The sequence below is a fragment of the Anastrepha ludens genome, chromosome 2 (assembly GCF_028408465.1).
Source record: "Anastrepha ludens isolate Willacy chromosome 2, idAnaLude1.1, whole genome shotgun sequence".
NCBI classification, from domain to species: Eukaryota; Metazoa; Arthropoda; class Insecta; order Diptera; family Tephritidae; genus Anastrepha; species Anastrepha ludens.
Window position 1 is genome coordinate 33,710,657 of NC_071498.1, and position 14,717 is coordinate 33,725,373.

The window sequence follows — 14,717 nt, forward strand, 5'->3', positions numbered from 1 at the left end:
CTCCCACATCATTGTTGATTTCGAGGTTGTAAAAGACATAATTTCTCTAGGAACCAGGATTAAAACCAATAATAATGTCAGCCTGGAAATCCAACGGAGAATCTCGCTATTTTGGGCTAAGTAGGCAACTGAGTAGTAAAATCCTCTCTCCACGAACAAAACTAACACTTTATAAGGCATGATAAGACCCGTTCTATTGTCTGGCGCAAAAGCTCTGACGGTGATAATCTACCTGGAACAATTCCTTTGAGTGTTTGAGAAAAAGACTCTGCATACGAATTTTAGACCTTTGCACGTTGGTGACGAAGCCCAAGTATGAGCTATACGGCTACATAGATATTACGCAGCGCATAAAGATCCAGTGCTTACATAGACTGGGTCATATCGTCCGAATGGAAACAATCTTTTCGGCTCTGAAAAAATTCGATGCGGTACCAGCTGGTGGCATCAGAGGAAGAGGAAGGCCTCCTCTGTTTTAGAACGAGCAGGTGGATAAGGACTTGGCTTCACTTGGTGTGCCCAATTGGCGCCGGTTAGAACGAGAAAAAAACGACTGGCGCGCTTTGTTAAACTCGACCAAAATCGCATAAGCGGTTATCGCACCAATCAAGAAGAAGAAGAAATAAGAAACTCTGGAAGACAACATTTTTTTCTAACAGCCAGGTCTGTTTGAGGAAACATACTAGCAGGATCCTCAAACAGACTTGACTACTAAGCACAGAACAGGTGAATAGCTCACCAGGAGCTTGATGCAAAAAATTATTAATAAACCCGATGGTTACCCTAGAGGAAATTATCGATAATCACGAATTTCAGTAGGTCAACAGTTCTTTTGATCATTTTTCAATTGCGTATACCACTGATGAACTCTGACATGTCATAAACTTGAGCCATCAATTGGAACGTTTCCATGAAAGTTTTATCAAACTCCAAGCAAAACTCATTACTGGATCTATGTTCGATGCACGTGTTTCTCTTACTTTAGAAGCCACAAATCCACTTCCTAACCTGGAATTTTTATTGCAAGTCGAAAGAAATGTTTGCTCTGAACCGAACACCTAGGTCCAACTCCTCCTCCTATTTGTGGTGTGCGTCTTAATGTTTTTCCACAAGGAACCTCCAGTTTCAAGCCGACTCCTCACGCCAAATTGTTTTTATGAGGAGCTTTTTCATTGTAGAAATACACTCGGAGGTTTGCCATTGCCTGCCGAGAGGCGGCCGCTATTAAAAAAAAACTCCTTCTATTAGTCAATGTTCATGCACGGTGAATCAAAAGTACGCACTCCGGAATTGTTGTCCCGCACCAAGCAACTCGGCTACGGGGGCCGCCGTACGGCTACGTGTCAAATAGTGATGGCATTAATCGAGATTTTCTCTGCTTACTTAGAAACGCATCTTGTGTGTATCTACGGCTAGTAGTTTAGTTAGGATTCTCATCTCGAGGTGCTTATTTTAGTTGACTGTCATATCAAAAAAATAGATTTATCAGCTGGTGGCTTCCGCGAAAATTGCTATAAAGATGTATAAATTGAAATGTCTGTTACACGAATACTTAATGAAAAGGTTGATATATATGTACATATACATATATATATATATATACACATATATATACACTCTTTTGGGTGTTAAGCCGAGCTCCTCCTCCTGTTTGTGGTGTGCGTCTTGATGTTGTTCCACAAATTGAGGGACCTACAGTGTCAAGCCGACTCCGAACGGCAGGTATTTTTATGAGGAGCTTTTTCAAATACACACGAAGGTTTGCCATTGCCTGCCGAGGGGCGACCGCTATTAGAAAAATTTTGGTGTTTTACCGAGATTCGAACCAACGTTCTCTCTGTGAATTCCGAATGGTAGTCACGCACCAACCCATTCGGCTACGGCGGCCGATATGGTATATAAAATAGGAGATATGTAATTTCCATGCCAACACTCTCAATTGCTCAAATACAAAACTTTACATTTTTAGTAATAGCACAAACTGGACCAAGAAGTACTCACACAACGAAAACAATGTCATTGTGCACCATTTGTACCGATGTTTTGAAGATGGATAGTGAAATTTAAGTTATAACCACAAAGGGTATCTGCAGATTAGCCAGAGTCAGAAAGGCATTCCAAATGGAATCTTGGCTTTTGCAATACTCCACGATTCGGGCAATCAATGTTACTAAAGCTCTTCAGAGGTATTATATGATATAGTCCCCTTTTATGCCAGAAGCATTAATATGTAATTTTTTCCAATTTTCAGTTATTGGGTTGAGTTTATTAACCTTTGGATGTTCTATATTATATTGTACCAAAACCCAGAATGTCATGCACCCAAGGAAATCGAAAATATCTTTTAAAATCAGAAACCAAACTTTCTGATTTTCATAGAGCAATAAACTCTCAATAAACTTTCAAACCTATTTCTGGCATAGGGGGGATTATATGTGATTCAACAAAATCGATAAAATGGTAATGAAGAACATAAAATATGAACTTAGATGACCAGGCATTTTCCGGATATGAAAACAGATAGTAACTCTAAAGTTTCAACAAATCTGCTGTAGGGGTAATTACACGAGCCGCATTTGAGCTAAGATAAGATGTAGCGCAAAATCGAAATATCAATGTCTCGATTTGTAAACCGATGCTAAGTCAATCTGTAGTCCGAGTGAAAAGTGCTAGTAAAAGTGGAACAAAAAACCGAACCTCCTCAACTTTTTGAGAGCAGACGAATGTGGTTCGAATTAAACTGTTAATAGAAAACCCTCCTCTTGACCCCACGAAGTCGTCAGCATCGTCTTCCAACCCAGATAGTTTCCTTTTTGAAGTCTAGTAAAAAATGTATTTATTAAAAAACTGCCACTGACGGCATTGCAAGTTATTATTTGCAGTCTTTAATGGTGGGTTTACCCCACTGTATGCATACATGAATATGCATAAATATATTTTAGCTACATAAACTACGCGTAATAATTATTGCATGAAGACATGAGGGAACTCCCATTCCACGGTTAGGTCTTTGTCTCGAATCAAGTTAAATTGTTTCTATAATATTCACGCGCCCATATGTATATGTTGGGGATGTTGGCCCCGGGATCTCAAAGCTTTTAAAGTCCTATCCTGAAATTGGTGGCATATACAATTTTCGGGATTTGCATGTTTACGAGGCATATAAAGTGAAAACCAACTAAGAATCTCGCTTGCCAACAAGGGCTCCTTTGGGCTAAGTAGGCAATTGAGTACTAAAGCCCTCTCTCGACGAACAAAACTAACATTCTGCAAGGGTCTCATCATGCTCGTTTTCTTGTATGGCGCAGAAGCGTGGGCCTTTGCACGTTCGCGACGGCAATGCAACAATGAACTGATGAGCTTTACGACGACATAGACATTACGCAGCGAATCAAGATCCAGTGGCTACGTTTTGGCCGGGTCATGCCGTCTCAATGGATACAAACGTTTTGGCTCTGAAAGTATTCGATGCGGGACCAGCTGTAGGCAGCAGAGGAAGAGGAAAGTCTTCTCTGTGCTAGAAAAATCATGTGGCGTGTATCCACCTGCCGTTAGTTAGCACAATGAAAGAAACGACTGGCGCGCTTTATTAAGCTCGGCTTAAGCGGTTATCGCACCAATCAAGAAGAAGATGTTGCTTTTGCAACAATATTTTTGCAATTTTTTGCGGAATAAGTGTTTGAAAAATACAAATTGGGATCCCGAGATTGTAATCCGCTCAAGCCGAAAATTTCGGGATTTTAAACTCGAAAAAAATCGCATCACTAGTAGGTATGCACACTTTTACGTATCATCTAGCGTGCGAACTTGCACTTGCGCACACATACATACATACCTGACTTATTGCCGGAGTAGAGGCCAGAAGCTTGAGTGGATGTACATACATACATATGTATGTTGATACCAGGTCGTTGCAGCCGTTGCAGAATATTATTATGGTAACAGCTGCTCTTGCCATTGTTGTTTAAGTTCAGATGTGGCGCGCAGTTATGCTGTGCGGGGAATTCTTTTTTTATTTATTTTATTTATTTTTTATTAAAATAAAAGTAGTCACGCAGCTACTACACAGCACACACACATACATACACGCACTTATGTGAGTTCACACATACACACATACATGCATACACCTATGGGTATCCTTTCTTTCTTTCAGCATTTTCGCGTTCTACATATTCGCCTCTTTCTGCTTTAATTTTTGATTCTGCTTGTAAACACACACGCATATACCATACATGGAGCCATGTATTTCATTGCGTCGTATTTGCTTTCTCTTCTCGCGCATTTCGTTTCTGTTCCATTTCGGCTTTCTTCATTTCTTTTACTGCACTCGTCCGCCATAAGAAATGGACGTTGGCTGCTTAAGCTTCTGCATTTCTGGCAACACAACTTGGTTAAAACACCTTGGCCAACAGAGTTTCAGCTCATTTGTGGCCCAAACCGCGTGAAAGTTGTACGTCCATCAGGCAGACGCTCCCGCTCGTCTCGTGGCATAGCAAAGAATATAAAGAACTAAAAAAAGAAAACAAATATCAAAGTGAAAGAGTTAACATTAGAATTGGCATTCATTATTTATAGGCCACTCACGCGTAAATTTCGTTATAAATCTACATACACACATACATACGTGTGTACAATACATGCATAGTATTCTTTGTTTGCCACCGAGTAACATTGAGCGTTCAGTCTGTGTGCGTGTGTTTATGTGTTTTACGGCTATTTTCTTCAAGTCTTGACCTAATTTTCGTTTAACTGACGTTCCAGTGACATTTTTTGTGACTACCGTTGGTATTCGAAGAAACGGCGCCAATTTGCTCGTGGCTCAAAGTGAAATTGTTTGCTACTCGAATTTTGTTAAGCGCCGATTTCGTTTTATTGCACTTTCGCTGGCAACGATCGCTTAACTCAAATATCGAAAGCATCACTTCAGTGCGTTTCAGTGCTACCCGCATCTACCTTCAATATTTAGGGAGTGCTAATTATTTGTGAAAAGATCTGCAACTTTTGCTTTCCGAAAAGTGAAAATACTAATAAAGAAAAATATGAAAATGTTGAAGCTCGGTTTGATTGCGTTTTTGACACTAATCAGCTGGATTTCGGTGAAGGCGCAGGATGATGTGCAACGTGAGTATTTATTTATCTATTTATTTATTTTAGGAAGTAGCCAAAACAACAACTATTGGTTAGAATTAAGCGCAAGAAACAATAGAGTGAGGTGGCAATGGCTAACCTCCGAGTGCATTTCTGCCATGAAAAAGCTTCTCATATAAAAAGTCATCTGGCATTCGGAGGAGGCATAAAACAGCAGGTCGCTCTATTTGTTTTGGAAGCACATCACGGTCTTCACCACAAATTGGATGAGGAAATCGGCCAAACACCGAACAGAGGTGTCAGCGCCTAACGAAATAAGAAAAACGGAATATTTTGACCAGTTTTGATAATTTTTGTATAGTTTTTTGTTTTATTTTTTTTAATTTTTATTAATTCCAGGAAAATGTAATTCATTCTACAAAGAATATCATATAAATCAAAGTTTCTTGTACAAAGTTGGAAAGTGGTATATAAAAAATCGACAAATTATCATCACAATTACAAAATTAAAAATTTCGACTTTGAAAAATTTTAAGTACGCAGTTTTATAGCCCATTTAGTTTCAACATAATAAAGCGAAGGTTTAAGTTGGCTCAAAATTCTCATTGATTTTTGACAATTTTTTTCTGACGATGTTGCGCATTTTCTCTAAATAAAAAAATGTCATCTACTCGTTTTAAGGTGATCATGACTTAAAATTTTTTAAAGCAGATTTTAAGTTGGTGTTTTGCTGTTTAAATCTAATACATATATGTATGTATGTATTATTATTATTAAGCTACTGCGCACTGTGACCGATATTTCAAGGCTTTTTAAAAATTTTACCACATTCTGGAGTTTATTGTACCATAAATTATACGTGGAACGGCAATACCAACACAGTGGCGGATCCTTTTTTTCCTCGTGTATCTTTTTTTATAGTGCAGAACGTTCACTACGGATGTATTCTGAATTTTCAGTGTACATTTCACAAAATCGACAGCTAATGGTCTCAGAGATGGTATCAATTTTGTTTATCAGTGGCTTCAAAAAAGGGTGTTTTTTCTCAATTTTTTTTCGAGGCGAAAAAAGCGAGACACAGGAATAATCTTTTGCATTTATTTGAAGGCATAATTGAAGAGTAATAGACAATTTTTTAACATAAATAAAAGAACAAAATGGCGGACATATGAGGGATCTCGCACAGCTTCTCATTGCGAGCTAGTAAAACGGCGTGTAAGATTGCGGTCGTAGTTTCCACCTGAAACTCAAACGAAAAAAATTGTCTTATTCAGAAGGCTTTCCCGCATATTAAGAGACTACTTTTGTATAAAAATATGAAAAAATGAACACACAAATAATTATTGGAAAAAAGTGCTTTTTTCACTATTTTTTTCAAATAATTTTTTTAAATAACATTAAAAAATGAATTTTTTTTGTATTTTGTTAGTTAATTAGTTGCGCATTTTAATTATCTTTATATTTAGATTATCGGCTTGAAACGATAACTTTCGTAGTTTTTTTTTAATCTTACACGCCATTTTCAAAAACATGGCTTTGAGAAAACGTGTTTCAAAGTTTTCAGAAGGTAGACAGTATACTCACACGAGGGACGGTGCACAGGCCTGTAACTCCGAAATCACTTTGAATTCCGCTATAAAATTTTGAGGGCATATTCTCCTATAATACATCTATCGATTGCAGTATTAAAATCGATTTTTTGAAGCCGACTGATAAGAGGCCCCCCTTAAGTGGTAGCTCAGCCTACAGTGGCGTCTAAGGTAACCAGCCTGCTTTGCTTAGTGAAAATAGCTTATCAAAGTTCCTCTGTCTGGATTAAGGAGTTATTTCGCTTGCCGCTCACCGATAGTATTGCGCCAGTACTCAACTCATTTCTTCTTCTCCCACTTTCTAAGAAATGCGTTAACGTGACCTTTTATACAACCACGGAAAGGCTCAGGATCAATTAGAGGCATGTTTTTCCATTTTTTAGCTGGATGATCAGCTATTCTACTTCCCTCTTATCACTCATGTCCAGAAACCTAAACTGATCAAACTGTGTTGAAGTTCATATTTCGCTTATAATAGGCTAACGAAACAGACAGTTTGGGGCAAGGAAGTGCTTTTATGTAAATCAAACGAGTTTCGTAGAGATAGTATTCGCTGGAATTTTTTTTTTTTGCTTTTTTCTGTATGATACTTCATGCCTTCTCTTGGATTTTTCTATTCAGAAGATCGTATATTTGGAGTATTTGTCTTTTCGAGGAGCGTGGAAATTTAAGTTAAATTCAATACTAAATATTTTCCTGTAGATCCATTCCCTAATAAAGGATTGGTTCTTCTCCTCACATTTCTCTACGTATAGGCTATTTACGAATGCTAGGTCAGCACTCAAATATTCTCGAGCTCTGGTGCAGTGGCTCTCATATCCTGGAAAACTTAAAGTATGTTCTCGTTTTCATTATCATTTATTTTACCAGTCTACCTGTAGTTCAGAAACACATCGAAGAGGGGCACGCGCTATTCCAATTATGTTTATATCAGGGTGGGCCATATAGCGTTTGCTTTTTGAACCACCTATTTTTTTGAGAATGGTAACACAAATGACAATTCAAATGTATTCATATTTTACTTAAAAGTTTGACATTTACGAAATGGGACGCTATACGCTTGAACAAAATTGGGAAATATTGAAAACCTATTTCCAAAGTGGTGAGTCTTCTTCTTCTTCCGCGGTTACAGTAAATGGCAAGCGTTACCGTGACATGCTCAACGAGTTTTTGTTTCCAAAAATTGAAGAGGATGACATGGACGACATTTGGTTTCAACAGGACGGTGCAACTTGTCACACTGCCAAAGTTACACTCGAACTTTTGGCTACCGTTTTTGAATTCCGATGTCAATTGGCCGCCTCGGAGCTGTGATTTAAGCCCGTTGGACTATTTTTTGTGGGGAGCCGTTAAGGACAAATGCTATGCGAACCATCCAGAGACGATTGATGCTTTAAAACACGAAATCGAAGTTGCAATTCATGAAATTGGAGCCGAAACAATCGAAAATGTGCTTAAAAATTGGGTTGAAATGAACTCTGTATAAAGTTGAAATTACATCCATCTTCTCAAGGTTCATTTTTGACGATATCGTGAAAATTACAATAAATACATATGTTGTTCTTGTTGTTGAAGCGGTTGAGTGTTTCCACTGAAATAATTCTAATTATTGACCAGCACCGTTTTACTACCACCGTCCTCGTATAATGATGTTTTTTTGTTTTTTTTGTTGTTGTTCTAAGTCAGATCCATTTAGTGAGTTCCAAGTATAGCAGCAAATTATTTATCTCGATGTCTGAGATTTCATTAATTTGCTGCAGGAAAGGCTTACCAAAGCAGCGGAGTCGTGCCCTAGCTGGCCCTGGACATTCACATAAGTAGTGGAAAAGACTTTCCTTCGCTCCTTCCGCTTGACAGCTCCTGCAGATAGGATTGAAGGGTAGATTGAGTCTAGCTGCATGATCCCCTACTTTCCAACGGCCTGTAAGGGTTGCAGTAATACGTGAGATGTTTGGCCGAGAGCATCCTAACAGATCATTCGTCCTCTGGATTTTGTATGACTGCCATGTGTTTTTTGTTGTAATACATGTAGTTAATTGCTTCCATATTCTTTCGGCTAAAGCATGATTGAGTGAAGCAATGGATGCTTTTAATGTGTTGAGTGGGGTGGAGACTGTCACCGCCTCTGCTATTTCTAGTGTCGAGCCTTTTCCTGCTCGCTCATCCGCTATCTTATTACCCCGTATGTTCCTGTGACCGGGAACCCATATCAGAGTGATTTCAAACCAATGACTAAGCATTTCCAGCTCCTCTCTACATAAATACATACATTTATGATAAACGGCCGCCGTAGCCGAATGAGTGATTACCATTCGGAATTCACAGAGTGAACATTGGTTCGAATCTCGATGAAACACCAAAATTAAGAAAAACATGTTTCTAATAGCGGTCGCCCCTCGGCAGGCAATGGCAAACCTCCGAGTGTATTTCTGCCATGAAAAATCTCCTAATAAAAAAGAAAATATCTGCCGTCCGGAGTCGGCTTGAAACTGTAGGTCTCTCCATTTGTGGAACAACATCAAGACGCACAACACAAATATGAGGAGGAGCTCGGCCAAACACCCAATACCGGTGTACGCGCCAATTATATATATATATATATATTAAGATAATGTGGATATGAAATAAGTGATAAACTCTTTTTTTTTTTGAAATTTTGACTTAGACCACTTTCATAATTATGGGCACATAGTATGAATAACTGTAATTGCTTATATCAGTTTTGTTGTTTCGTAGGAATCCCCTACAACAAATGATACCGTTCCCCAACCATCAACACTTTTCTTGCATAACCACACATTTGCCCATTTCATTAATTTCCAGGTGTAAAGCAGTGTATCGATGCCAGCGCTCTATACACCATAAAGGGCTTTAACCCCGTGATTTTCCATTTAAAAATTAATTGAAATTATGAAAATTAATTACCAGAAAAAAAGTTAAGCTTTTAGAGAGTCACGATTATTATATATTTCAACACTGCTGACTGACACTAACACATGTACTCATGCACTTGTATATGTATATGTGTATGTATATCCGTAACATTAATTAGCACATTTGTAGGCACATAAATGATAATAGACAGATGTCATATGCATACAAGTATACGTAAATATATTTGCATTTATAAATTTAATACAAATTTATGCGCCTGAAATGTAATCGGACTTGTTGATACTTTGTCATTACATTTACATACTTATTAATAATAATTACTAATATTAAATAATAAAAAGTTATTTCAACAACTTTCTAGAAATTTATTTTCATATTCACAAATTAAAATAATGAAAAAATATATATGAAATGAACAAAAAATATAAATAAATATTTCTGTTTCAAAGTACATGCCACTATTACCCCAAATTTAGGGTACCGCATGAATTCCATCGTCTCTTTAGGTGTGGGCAACATCAGAGTGTTAACCATCCCTCGGCGCCTTTGAATAAATCAGCTGATTGGCTGACGTATTCGGAGATGTACGACGAGGATATATAAAAAAAAATCAACACAGCCACCCCGCACCATAGTTCGTTGCCGTCTGAACAACAACTTATTGGAAGAGCATAAGAACTGTTAGAATTCTTCTGCCGAGTACCGAGTTGACGTTGCAACGCGGTGAGACTCAGAGACATAGGAAGCTGGACAATAACATCGTACGATCACAGCAAGATTCTTAGATATTCCTACAGAGACCCTCGCTGCTCAAAAATAAATCAGTCTACACAGTCCCCGACCTTAACTTCAAGAAAGACTTTACGGTACGTTTTCCACCGAGATCCGAATGAGGCAAAGGGAAGTTGATTGGAAGATACGATATTGAAATCCACACTGACGGTGCTAAGGTGAACTGTGGTGTGGGAGCTAACTTCCATTCGGAGCCGCTCAACCTATCTCAGTCAATTCGTCTTCCTGACTATGCCAGCGTGTTCCAGGCAGAACTGTTAGCGAGAGAAGCATGCAAATCACTAAACTCCATAAGGCAGTTAGTGCAAGAGTAGCTATCTTTTCAGACAGTCAAGCAGCTATCAAAGCCTTAGACTCCAACTCCATTTCATCCAAACTAGTCTTACAGCTTAGAAAGGAAATAAAATTGCTTAGTCATTGGCTTGAAATTACTCTGATATGGGTTCCCGATCATAGGAACATACAGTTTAATGAGGTAGCGGATGAGCTAGCAAGAGAAGGTTCGACACTAGACATAGCAGAGGCGCCCCACTCAACACAATAAAAGCACACAGCATCCGATACATTTTTGGTCGGAATGTTAATCACAGATTTGGCCACCTAATAAAAAAACAGAACCCAAATTAGTTGACGTTTAGCGCCAACTGGCGGTTGTTTTGGGGACTGTTGTAAATTATTCTTGTGGTTGATATCTTTGATGGTTCTGAGGATGTTGGTGGTGTTGATTTTGATGTGTTCTAAGTTGTTCGCTGTTGAATGGTTTATGATGAAATCTTGTACAGTGAGCCAACTTTAAATTTTGGTGCTGATTGTCGTGTTCTATTGTTTTGACACATTTACAAGCGTGCTCCAAATCATGTGAATGTATGTATGTATCTTACTGAATCGACCTCGTCGAATACAGATCATAACTTCGGCGTCATGAACATTCGGTTTGGTCGACGATGTGGAAATGTGTCCGAATTTTCCCATGATTTTCTGCACTTCGTACTATCGAATTGGACTAATTTTGTATCGCCATTTACAATATGACGAAGGAACCTTTTCCGTGTTTGCCTACGAACTCACAGTTCACAAGTAAAGCGTCACCCTTCAACATATCTCGGCTTCAACTCGTTCTCCCATTTATTCCTCCAATTCCTTTTGCACCTTTCCACAAGTCTTTAAGAAGTAGTGCCTAATATTAAGAATCTTCGACCTCAAAATCATTACTCTTGAAGTGTTCGTACCACTTGCGACCAAACAGGAAAATAGCGACCTTTCCCCTAAAACTTAGCAGAAAGAACCTGAGAGTACTGGTGGGTGGGCACGGTGCCTGTGATCAGCATATGGCCATGGGGGTCTTCGACAGCCCGATATGCCTATCCTGTCTTGAGAACGACGACACTGCAGAGCATATTCTCTGTAGCTATCTGGCGTCTTCCAGAATCAGACTTAGGATATTGGGTTGCGAAATACTGAGTATGGATAAAGTTCATACTCTTCCTCTTCCGTGTCTCTTAAGATTCGTCAACGAATGCAAGAGATTTGTGGAAGAGTGACCTCAAACTAATTCTTCCGTCTTACCAACTACCACCATAACCTACCACCCACATTTTATCTCTCCTATCTCCCTATTATTTCTACTGAAATCTATCCAGGTGTAGTACAATGGTCTCCTGACTGGGTGCTTGAACTTGTCCAACCCCCCTCAAATCTAATCTAACCACTCGCGACACGGCTGTGTCTCTGCCTGTATTTACGAGCATTCGAGCCGTAGTTTTCTTCAAATGCAAGTAGAAAATAAAAAAATTTCACACAAATTCCGAGAAATCGACGCATCTTTAAAAAAATATATTATTTACACTGAAAACAAAAGCGTAGTCAATGCATGCAAATTACTTATTTGAACGAAGCCATTTAAGAAAAATTTATTGCATTATTGGAAATGTTTAACATTTATTATTGATTGTTATTTGCTGAAATATTTTAATCGAGACATGATTTGAATTTTTCTTCAATCGAGAAAAGTTTTAAAATCCGAGTAGCAAAATACTCACTTATTGACATTGTTTTTTTTTTTCACAACTAGACTTTGGAATTTGAATATGTTTCGTGACTATTGCCATGCCTTACCGCATTTGTGCTTTATTATACATAACCGTTATTTTGTGTAGCCAAAACGTCAATTAAATGGCGAAGCGCTCTATTATTACTTATTGCGTTTGTCGTTGGATTTTCATTTATTTTTAACGCTTTCAGCCTACTACTTGCAACAGTGTCCGCGCGATGAGGAATATGTCAACGAATGCCTGCGTGACAGCGGCAATAAATTGGTGCATTATCTGCGGCAAGGCATACCTGAGTTGGATATTTACGAGGTGAGCTGCGGGTTATTGCGCCCGTTATTCAAGCAAATGTTAAATTTCAACCCCTCAATTGACACGCACACATACACATATACACACACACATTCTCACACTCATTTGATTAACTCACACAACGTTTTCTTACAGATCGAGCCGGTCGTCATCGATGAGATTGGCATTGTGCTGGGCAGTGGACCGGACGGTTACCGAGCCCTATTCCGTAATATACAAGCGTATGGTGTTAGCAACATAACTGTAACGAATGTGCGGTGAGTAAACCCGAAAAATATCAACTTATTCTTAAGTCATCGTAAAAGACGTTCTTCCGAGAGTTTAAAGTGAAAATATCTTTAAAAAGCAGGAAAGCTCCATGGAAAAAAGCGCTAAAATGCTCCAGAAAACGGCTTGTGCAAAAATTTTCTCAAAGAAGTTCACAGCTCTAAGGAAACTTACCTGTACTACCTTTGCTGCTTCGGTTTCTAAAGTTTTTTAAGAAAAGTAGCCCAAGGCCGCCCACGTTTGGTTTAGAAATTAACGCTGCGTCAAGAAGCTACAGCACTGGGACTTCTTGACAAGTTTTGACGATTTATTTGCTCTTATTTAATTTTCATAATTTCTGTTTTACCAAAATATAGTTCATTCTCCTACAAAAACCATATAAATCCAAATTTCAGGCGTTGCGCAAATTTAAAGCGATTTTTTATCAAAATTTCAGAAAAAATTTCGGGTTTTGTAGTTTATTACATTTTAGATGTTTTAAAAACATTTAAATGGTGACAGATATTTTAAAAACATTTTTGCGCTGGCGGTTTCGTGTATTTTCTCTACTTTTCGAATTCTCGGTATTTTCTATATGGAAGAAAACAGCCAACACTGGTAGCAAAAAAAAAATGGCAAAAATCAAAGCGATGTTTGAGGCACTTGAAACTTGCACTTTGTTGCACCGAAATTCAATTGGCTATAAAACTGAGTACTAGAAATTTTTCTAAAAAATATGCTTCAAAAGTATTGCATTTTTATAAAAATTTGTTGATTTTTTTGTCATTTTCACAAAGTTTAACACTTGGTTTTTATATGGTTTTGCAGCAGAATGAACTATATTTTCATTAAAAAGTTATTAAAATTTAATAAAGAACCAAAAAAATGGTCGAAAATTGTTAAGAAGTCTGTAGCACAAGTTTTTCAACGTTGTGAGTTTGCGTCTAATTTCTAAAAGGGAAAGTAAAAAAAATTTCGCTTTGCGCTAACGACACTGATGCATCAGAGCTTGGCATGTCCCCTGTACATGTTTGGCGGATGCATCTTGCTCTCTATAGAAATTGCATCGGAGTATATCCCCAGGTTAGTAGATTCCCATGGATGATTCAATTTCCAAAGCCCTATTAGAATTTCTGCGAAGATTCTGAAACTATTCTTATTTAACTCCATTTAACTCTTTAAAAGGGTTTAGGTGTATGCTGCCTATCATTGATTTTGATTGTGATAAATTCGATAGATTTTTCCAGTATGTTAACCTCTCTTAGCCCACAAAAAGGCTCTGCGCTTATAAATGGGGAGGCCACCTCTTTCGAGACTAATTACTCTGCTACTTCTTTCTCATCAGAATAAATAAAAATCCCATAATTCAATGTTTTGCAAAGACATCCAGAAAATTCATTTAAAGTGTCCTGGAGCTCTTGGGATCGATACCTGATTGTTCCGATCTAAGATATCCAGCTGATCAAGACACTTCAGCACCAATTTTGATGTAACTCGGAAAAAGTTGAGGGCCTTGATTGCTGGCTGGCTATAAGTAAGGATAGCTATGCTTCTGTTGTTGTAGTTGCGTTCAAGTCAGAGGGAGCATATCTTTCTATTACGTAGAGTTCCGCTTGAAAAATACTTGCATTTTTGTCTAGCACTTTCGAGTATCTTTTCTCCGGTCCGCAGATACCTGTTCATGCACATTCCTCGGTGAAAGATACATCCATGTATCATAGGTTATAGACAACCCTTCCCAAGT

At 38.2% G+C, this 14,717-nt stretch overlaps 1 protein-coding gene across 2 annotated transcripts in view; it reads left to right on the plus strand.

Annotated features, from left to right (window-relative positions):
• Positions 1–4,383: 4,383 nt before the first annotated feature.
• LOC128857131 (protein takeout) overlaps positions 4,384–14,717 on the plus strand; it is a 31,827-nt gene continuing 21,493 nt past the window's right edge. Inside the window, exons 1-4 of one of the 2 annotated variants that reach the window (XM_054092724.1) lie at positions 4,384–4,453; positions 4,765–5,124; positions 12,609–12,727; positions 12,863–12,984. In XM_054092724.1, coding sequence (XP_053948699.1) covers positions 5,043–5,124; positions 12,609–12,727; positions 12,863–12,984 — 323 coding nt within the window. In that variant the 5' untranslated portion in view covers positions 4,384–4,453; positions 4,765–5,042. Of the gene's footprint in view, positions 5,125–12,608; positions 12,728–12,862; positions 12,985–14,717 lie in introns of both variants that reach the window. The other variant, XM_054092715.1, reaches the window with a different exon arrangement.